The sequence below is a fragment of the Tetrao urogallus genome (genome assembly GCF_951394365.1).
Source record: "Tetrao urogallus genome assembly, chromosome: 3".
NCBI classification, from domain to species: domain Eukaryota; kingdom Metazoa; phylum Chordata; class Aves; order Galliformes; family Phasianidae; genus Tetrao; species Tetrao urogallus.
The window spans coordinates 79001146-79011102 of NC_136815.1; the positions used below are offsets into that span (position 1 = coordinate 79001146).

The 9957-nt window shown below is 40.5% G+C and overlaps 1 protein-coding gene across 1 annotated transcript; it reads left to right on the plus strand.

The window, feature by feature from the left end:
• Nucleotides 1–415: 415 nt before the first annotated feature.
• On the plus strand, nt 416–6695 carry LOC306945083 (serpin B10-like; the record flags this gene model as incomplete). Its single annotated transcript, XM_079533772.1, has 7 exons — nt 416–583; nt 1716–1829; nt 3542–3676; nt 4077–4194; nt 4556–4698; nt 5235–5390; nt 6291–6695. 7 exons carry the CDS (start codon nt 416–418, stop codon nt 6693–6695), a joined length of 1239 nt encoding a protein of 412 aa, XP_079389898.1.
• Between the last annotated feature and the right edge of the window lie 3262 nt (nt 6696–9957).

Below are 9957 nucleotides of genomic sequence, written 5' to 3' on the forward strand. Positions count from 1 at the left end.
ACTGTCCCTTGCACAGATACCTGTCTTTCCAAGTGAACTTCTGCTGATCCAAGGAGAGTTCACTCATACACTACAAACAACACACATAGTTGGCAGAAATGAATACCGTACCAGTGCTGACAGGTCAGAATGCTTTCATTCAGTTTCCCGAAGTCAGAGGAGAGCTGAGGAAAATACTGGCACAGTCTAGATTTTGCCTTTGGACATACACTGCCAGTGACTCTCAGTCATTCAAAGGATCACTGTGCTGCACTGTCAATCTTCCACAGTCAATAAGTGTTGAAAATACTTCTAGAAAGCCTACAAATCATAAAATAAACTTTAAATACTGAAAGGAAGCCTGCAGACATATGGTAAACACAACTAATTCTTAGCTAATAACGTCTTTCGTCCCTTTCTGTGCAGGTTCAGAACAATGGAAGCTTTAAATAAAGCAAACACAAGCTTTGCTCTTGACTTATTCAAACATGAGTGTCAGGAAGATGACAATGAGAACATTTTGTTCTCCCCTTTCAGTATTTCATCTGCCCTCGCTACTGTGTATTTGGGAGCCAAAGGCAACACTGCAGATCAGATGGCAAAGGTGAGTCTGAGAAGAGTTGATCTCTTAGAGTAACATTCTCTCTGAAAGAAATTGACCATGATGCATCAACGGAAAACCATATACAGGTCAAAAGACATAGCCTGCACTAGCTTCTGCAAACACCAAATGGGAGCAGTGGCACTAGTCACTGCAGACATTTTCTCCTTTTAAATCTCACTGGAAGAAAGAAGGGTTCTTTATTCCAAAGCTCAATAATTGAGCACTCACCAGTGAGAGAGAAACTTGGATTCTCCACCTGCCTTGCCCCAGAAAATTCTCATTTTCTGTCTCATCTCTTTGGAAATGGCCCTATGCAGAAAGACCCTTTGCTATATCTCTAGTAAGTTTCGGGCTTTGCTAACATACATCTACAAACTCACGAGGTCAGAGAAGAAACACAGGGTGATAATACAACCCCTTCTTTTGAGTATGTATTTTACAGGAAAAATCAACTACTGAAGTTCCTAAACTCTATTTGTGCAAAGTTCATAGCTTCAACAGGCAGCAGTGAGAACAGTCCCAATGCAAACATGGTTACCTAGCCTGTACTGCAGGAGAACTGGTGAACTGGCATCTGCTAAGGCAGGAAGCTGCATCACCTGCTAAAGCAGCAATCCAACTATTGAGCTACAGGACAAATGAGGACCAGCAGGGTCACAAAGAAAGGAGAGATCTTCTGTCAGGAAGAAGGGAAAACAAAACAAAACAAAAGGCTTTTGAAAAAATGTTCCAAGGTTAGATGTACAGTTTTGTAGCCTGGGTAAGGTGCACATGCCCAGAGGAAGGCATGTAGGGTATGAATCTGCTCCCAGTGTTTTCTGACATGTAGTGGGCTCTCCGTTCACACCTATGCTTCGGTAGTTTCTACCTGGAAATAACTGGCCCTTCCCAGGTATAATCCTGTGAGTACAAGGGCCAACTTGAAGCAGGCAAATTCCTCTAGAAATACCAGATACATGAGAGTTCTGCTTACAACCCTCATCTAAGTATGCTCAAGACATCTTGTACACATGGGTTCAAAAGTAAAATCTGGCATTGTCTTTTCATCACCAGACCTATGACATCACTGAAAGTTTTCACTGAAACAGCAAATTTTCTGTTACTGCACTGATTACTGCAATTTCCACTATAGGTACTCTACTTCAACGAAGCTGAAGGAGCCAGAAACGTCACCACAACTATAAGAATGCAAGTCTATTCCAGAACAGACGAGCGCCTATCAAATCGCCGTGCCTGTTTCCAGAAGGTAGATCACCAAGTCCAATGATCACGTAATGGTCATGGTAACACGTTCCCTCGCTTTTATTTTGTCTCTCTGCTTGCCTTCCTTAAATGCAGTATACACAACTATTTGGTATAGCATCCTGTGATACCTTCATCTTATGCAATATTTAAGACATGTTTCCCATTTTTAGGTAGAATTGCAAAATTTAACCTCAAATTTGTGAAATTTGAAATGTAATGATGGGGTTATTCTCTATCAATGGATCTCTTGATCTTCTCCCTTCAGCTTTGAGGAGAGGTTTCTTTCTCTCTTTTTTTTCTCTTTCTTCTTTCTTTTTTTTCTCTTTCCTTCATTCTTCCTTCTCTTTTTCTCTTTCAATCTTTCCTTCATTCTTTTCTTCTTTCTTTCTTTCCTTTTTAACTATCACTGTTCAATAGCTAGTTATTTAGCAACATGTTCTTTGAACAGGCACGGTCCCTATCTCAGAACAAATCAAACCAATACTACTCTCCCACACATTTGATTGCAGCATCAAAACAACAGCAACGAAAAAAAACAACTACAGAAGTATCTTTTACAGGCTACCTGTGCTTGATACATTTCAGAAATTAGTTTCTATTTCATTTGAAAGTTTAGTGAATAAACTGGCATGTTGGAATTTCCTAAGGTAGACTTTGCAATAAATCTTAAAGAAATGGAAACTATCGTATTCCTGAGATATTTCTTTGACAGACTGGCAGGCATCTTTTTTCAAAATAGACTTAATTTAAGTGAGCAGAAAATTTGGAAATCACACTCTGAGTGAGTAAAGCCATTTTTCCTCACTGACAATGCAGCCACTGTGGTAAAAAGTTCCTCTCCCTACTCTTTCCCATCAGTCTTTTTTCTTTCTGTGGGTAAATCATTTCCCTGAAGTCTATCCACAAAACCCCCGTGGCAGCAAGTTCTGACAAATGGGAACTTGGGTCTACAGCCACGGTGGGAAGAGTAATTTTGGGGACTACGTCAACAACCCATTTACACTGCATGAACAGGAGATGGATTGTTTCTCATGAGTAATGCTTGTCTGAACTGTAAGAACTATGGAGCACTTTAGGCAGTGAAAAGAAACTTTTCTAACAGCTTAGAAATTTAGATGGCTGTTCATGCCTCTGATTCTCTTGTAGTAACAAGATGAATACAACACAGGTCCAGTTTTTTAGTTCAATAATTCACAGCTTCATTTCCTCAAGCTGGTTTGACAGTTTGAGTCCACATTCGTTTAATCCTGTTACTTAAATATAAAGAATTTATTGCAATTACTGCAACAAAAAGCATCTGCAAAATATTAATATTTAAAGGAAGGTTAAAAAAGTTAGGGGAAAACTTACCACATAATTAACTTTCATAAATCTTACCAGGAGTCACACAGCCAAGTCTTCATGTATAGTTTAGCAATTACATTCTGTCTCTCTCTCTGTTGTACTTGGTTTTGCAACCTCCATTTAGAATCCCTTAAACATTCTACACAGTTCAAGCTCTTACTACTTGCACTCCAGGGCTCTTACAGAGTCTATAGCATTGTGAAACTTTTAGTAATTTCACATCATTCTTTTAATATCTGTCTGAGTTATTACACATCTTGCATTGCAGTACAGTCAACACCACCTGAATAGCAATAGTTTACATAGAGCTGCACGAGGAAAGAATTTAGAAATTTTGAAATGCATAACCCTTATTTCCTTGTCTCCAAGACAGAAATAGGCAAATCAGGTAATATCCATGCTGGGTTTAAAGCACTCAACTTGGAAATCAACCAACCCACTAAAAATTACCTGCTCAGAAGTGTCAACCAGTTATATGGAGAAAAGTCGCTGCCTTTCAGTAAGGTACGTAGGCCCTTATTCATGTTATACTGCGTGTGTCAAACTTTATGATCTACCTATGACAACAAACAATAATAATTTATATACCTTCAAATATTTTCATTACATCTGCAAACTGTGTTAATATCTCTCACACGCATACTTCCTGTGAGGTTCTTCTTGAGAATTTAGATATCATGATTTTACTTTTATAGGAGGTGTATTTAATTTGTGTGATTCACAGTTGTGGCTAGGCAAAAACATTTAAATTATGCATTTCCAAATTAAAAAAGTACTGTGTTCTTCTCACAAAATGCTGTAGCCTATATAATTTTTAATCGTTCTCTGCACTTGGCTATAGTTATTTGTTGGCATTTACGTGGCAGGCAACAAACATAAGACAGATGTCTCTCTTGCACTGCAGGAATACTTACAGTTAGCCAAGAAATACCACAGTGCAGAACCACAATCAGTTGACTTTGTGGGAGCAGCAAATGAAATCAGAAGAGAGATCAATTCCAGGGTTGAACACCAGACTGAAGGTAAGCTCAACCATCTCCTCTCCCAGTTCTGAAGGAAGCAATTTTAGTCATGAACAAATTCTCTGTGCCCAAAGGGCCCAAGGCAGGTAAACAATTTAACTCAGAAAGGGAAATCAGAACAATTTTGCTGAAGTAATCATCTGCTGGAAAGCCCTTACTAAAATTATCTTTCTCCATTTGAATGGGAAAGGAATGCGGTTTTCTCTATAGAACAGTGTTGTCGTGTATTTGTGAATAATCTCAAGCTAGAAGCATGCCAAATCAACGCTTCAGATTTCCTTATTTCTTCATTAACTATGCCAACATTTACTCTGAAACAGTAAAGCTGCAAAATATGTAAATGTTCTTTGGTTTTCTATAGGTAAAATAAAAAGTCTGCTGCCTCCTGGATCCATAGATTCACTCACCAGGCTAGTCCTGGTAAATGCACTCTACTTCAAAGGAAACTGGGCAACAAAGTTTGACGCTGAAGAAACCAGGCAAAGGCCTTTCAGAATAAATACGGTATGGTAACATACTGCCTTATCTACCAGACTGCAGGTTGAAAAAACAGTGAAAAAGATGGAGGAGATAAATTCCTGCCATTCTTTAAATCCACACTGCACTAAAATTAGAATATTTAAAACATATGTTATATCCATAACACATCCATAGCATATCTTCAGTACAAAGATTGCACACACATGCTAGCACCCAAGGCACAAATAAAATTAACATAAGCCAGCTTGAAACAAACTTCCACACACCTCTCACAGCAGGAAAACATAGATGTGTATAAAACTGTATGAACTAGTTCTATATATTTTCATTTTTAACCACACAATGAATCAGAGTGGAACAGAGCTTCCAGTAAATATGTGTCATCCTAGCTGGCTAAGATAGCCTTCTTAGCCTCCAAGTGCATTCCCAGAAGAGAGGGGCCCTCTGTAGATCCTACAGCTTCTCTAAGAGCCACAGGGATGTACCTCCCCCATGCTATTCAATGTAGTCTTTTACTGTTCTGGGTATAAATAGCAAGCTTTTCATTTGATTTGTTGCAGCATACAACTAAACCAGTGCCAATGATGCACCTGGCTGATAAATTTAATTGGACCTACGTAGAATCAGTCCAGACTGATGTTCTTGAACTTCCATATGTCAATAACGACCTCAGTATGTTCATCCTGCTGCCACGGGATATCACTGGCCTACAAAAGGTAAAGGGTAACTGTAAGCTCAAATTGTGTGAGAAACAAGAATGTTTTCATGCATATCCATGGTAAAACATTAGGTTACAGCCTTATTTCTAGGAAAGAAGGTTTCCTTGAAGGAGGCTCAAGGAAAAACAAATCTCAAACTTGCTCAAATGTTATGAAAATGAACCTCTTGAATGTTTTGTTTAGTTTTCTTTTTAGCTCCTGGCAGGTGGCACTTCTGTGCTTTCTAATGTTGATCAGTGCTGGAAATAGTAGCCCAAACCCAACAAGACTGGCTCTAACTCTAGCTGAAGAACAATGAGGACAGAAAGACAGTTCTGCTGACTGTCTGTAATGACTCAGACGGATATTATTACAATTAAAAAGAAAAGCACAACCTAGACACCCTGCATTACTTTCTATGATGTTCAGAGCTCATATACATGCACACTGCCACCTTCTGTAAACACACTGAACCTGACTTCAGATAGTAAACTATTGTGAAATTCTCATTTATATTAGTGGGTGTTTTGTAGAAAAAAAAGTTATTTTCACTAAATTCTAAGACATACAGAAAACAGAAATGTGAGCACCAAGTCAAATAGACTACTGTTACTTGACGGTGATGCTGTTTTACAAATATTTAACCCCTCTACATTCCCTGATGATTACTGAGAACAGTTCAAATGCTGCACTGGCATACAGTAGAGCAAAATATTCCTTCCTAGTAGAAAATATTTCAGAGTTGGCAATTCACTAATGGTTTTTGTACTTGAAAAGTACAATTTTTTTCTACAAAAAAAGGTACAAAATTTTCGTAGCTTGAAAAGTTCTTAAATAAAAATACAGAAGAAATAACCCTTAGGGAACAGTTTTTTGAACGCTGTGTAACTTTCTGGTTCTCTTTTCAATTAACTGCAGCTAATAAATGAATTGACTTTTGAAAAATTGTCTGCATGGACCAGTCCAGAATTAATGGAGAAAATGAAAATGGAAGTGTATCTGCCCAAGTTCACAATAGAAGAGAAATATGACCTGAAATCTACTTTGAGCAAGATGGGGATAGAAGACGCTTTCACAGAAGGCCAAGCTGATTTCAGGGGAATGTCAGAGAATGCTGACCTGTTTCTGTCACAAGTTTTTCACAAATGTTATGTGGAAGTCAGTGAAGAAGGCACAGAGGCAGCAGCTGCCAGTTCAGCATCTCTAGCATCACGAAGCCTTGGTGCTGCAGTTTTTTTTGTAGCAGATCACCCTTTTCTCTTCATTATCAGACACAACAAGACCAAGTGCGTCCTTTTCTTTGGAAGGTTCTGCTCCCCCTAGAAAATCAACTGTTAATAAACAAGCCCTTACAACAACGATGAACACAATGTATGCCACGAAGAGCACCTCAACAGACTGTGAACTTTACCATTTTTCTGTACTATTGACAATCTCTGCTAGAAGAGAGCTCATATTAAAAATAACATGAATTCAAGCCTCTGATTCATTTTCCTTTATAAGCATATTATACAGCACTACAGAACACCAAACTGCACACTGAACAACATGGATGTGTCTTTTCAGTGCTTTCCAAACCAGAACTGCTACAATGTAGAACAGACAAGGCTGATCTAAAACAGTACTTCCCGATACACTTCCTTTTGCACATAAGAAGAAAAGAAGCAGGAGAAACTCATTCTTGTATAAAGTTGTCACACCTCTTCAAAGCTAACTGTCCCAGGCCACCTCTACCACAGCCTTTTCAGTTTTAAATCAGCTTCACAACATAGCATGGCTGGTAATGAAACAAAGCTGCAAAATCCTCTGTGCTGCTCGTACTGTCGGTTTGCTCTTGCACACAAAGGAGCTAACACATGTACTTTCTAATCTCTGACCCTCATAAATTGGCAAATACCAAACAATGCAGAACCAGAGTTAAATAAAACACATACCTTGAAATGCTCTCTTTTGTCCTAACCTTTAATTCATTCAACACTGTTGCAGCCCAGCACTGCTTTACTCTCCTTTGCCACTTATTTTGCTGCTTGAAGGCAAGACCAACTGGGAGAATCGAATCTGTAATGTTAACTCCCCAAGTGCTGTCTGAAAGATTGCATGCAAATTCTTCCCTACATATTCACTGCTTTCACAGCTCTTACTCCTAAGGAGGGGGAATTCCCAATCAGTCATGCACGTCTAAGAACACAAGTAATGCTCCTACTTCTCTGAATTCAGAATGGTGAGAAAAGGACCGGGCCTCTTCACAGCACTTGCACACACTGACAGCATCTCACTATAAACATCCCTTCCCATGAAGGTAGGATACCTTTTTTCTGGCAGAGAAAGGAGTGTTGACTGATGGTGAGTCTTTTCTGTATTATTCCATGTGGCCAGGCTCCTTTTGGCTCTGCTTTCCCAAATGGGAAGGAACATAGGGAGAGCGTGGCGAAGCAAATGCTCTATTGTATCCTCACACAGCTTCACAAGCACTGCCTTCTGCCTCAGCTGTGAAACATATCACAGGATCTCTATGCTCAGAGGCGTTTCTGACATGTCCTGCTTCACCTAACAGAATGGCTTCATGTCCCAATGGAAAAGTCACTCAAGGACTGCCTGATATTTCTCAGGAATAAAGACACAAAAGCCATGTCTGGGAGGCCAACGAGAAACAAAACCCCAACAGTGCGCAACCAAACTCAGAAACAAATGTCATCCACCTTTTCTATTTTAAGCGTAGTTGCAAAGATGAAAGAACGAATGTCCTGTTGGCAATGCTGGATCATTACCAAAGGCCAATGGCAACCAAATTAGAGGGTGAATCTTGCATTGAGGAACAGCATTTTCTCATGGTAAGTAGAACACACTGGGGCAGACTGCCTAGAAAAATTGAGGATTTCCCATTCAGGAAAGGGCTGTAGCTGACCTAATTTACCTGTGGGCCTGCTCCAGGCATGCACTGGACTATAAACCAGCTTCTGTCTTGTTTCTGTCAACATCCATTCTACCTTAGCACCTCAGTTTCTCATCCTCTCTGGCACCTGTGCAGCTTGACTTGCAGGGGCAGTTAGCTTGCTTGCTTGCTTGCTCTCAGCGTATTTCTTTAGGATTTGGAATCTCTCTAGCTTGGCCTTTCCCACCGATCAATCATTCCGTGGACTTTTCTTCTACCCTGATTTTTTTTATAACCTTTCTCATTGTACTAACGTCACCACTTGTTTAATTTCTGACATTTCTTCACTGCCTTGCATAACACTGATTTCTATGACTTTTCAGAAGACTTGACCCACTCTGTTCCTGTAATCAGACTTACAGCAAAATGCTTGGCAAACCATAGTTTCCTTCCCTCCCTCTTCTTTCCTTCCCTATCCCTTAGACTCTTACAGATGTTGCCACTACCTTCCCCTTCTCCTACCCACCCAAGAGCAGCCCTGCTGTTTTCTGGGACAGCAGAGTGACAACTATCGTATTTATCCCTGCTGTATTTTTTTCACTCCTTCCTTGCTCAAGTTCTGCCAGTGGGGCTGCTTCAGTTCTTGCCTTCCTCCATGGCATACAAGTACTGTGCACTCAGTATTCTGCAGTGTTTCTCTGAAGCATTTCCCAGCTATGGATGCAATTAGATTCTTTCACCAACACAAGAAGCAAGGTGTTCAGCCTTACATCTTCAATGGCTTTGCCTCTGCCTGTGCTCCCAATGATCTTCACTCGGAAGCTTGACTCTCAGAGTCTAATTCAGTCTGTAAGCTCTTGACATTTTACGCTGATGCATCTTATTCATAGAATCATAGAATGGCTTGGGTTAGAAGGAACCTCAAAGATCATCTATTTCCAAGCCTCCTGCCAACGACTAAATCAGGCCTTAGATCAGGCTGCCCAGGGCCCCATCCAACCTGGCCCTGAACATCTCCAGGGGTGGGGCATCATAGCTTCTCTGAGCAGCCTGTTCCAGCATCTCACCACCTTTTCAGTGAAAACTCTCCCCAGCATCTAATCTAAGTCTATCTTCTTTTAGTTTAAAACCATTCCCCCTCGTTCTATCACTATCTACCCATGCAAAAAGTTGATTTCCCTCCTTATTTATAAGCTTCTTTTAGGTACTTGAAGGCTGCTATCAGGTCTCCCCTGATCCTTCACTTCTTCAGACTGAGGAATCTCAGCTTCTGCAGCCAATCTTCATAGAAGAGGTCTTCCAGTTCTCTAATCTTCACGACCCTGCTCTGCACTCGTTCCAAAAGGTCCACATATTTCCTGTGCTAGGGCCTCACGCCTGGACACAGCACTTCAGATGGGTCCTCGTGAGGGCAGAATATAGAGGGACAATCACCTCCCTCTCCCTGCTGGCCACCCTTCTTTTGATGCAGCCCAGGATACTGTTGGCCTTTCAGGCTGCAAGAGCACACTGCTGGCTCCTGTTAAGTTCTTCATCTGCCAGGATCCTTAAGTCCTTCTCAGTAGGGCTACTCTCGATGAGTTCTTATCCTAGTACGAACACATATCTGGGATTGCTTCAGCACAAGTGCAACACCTAACACTTGGCCTTTGTGAACCTCCTTACGTTCACATGGACCCAATCCTCAAGCCTGTCCAGGTCTCTATTAAAAAA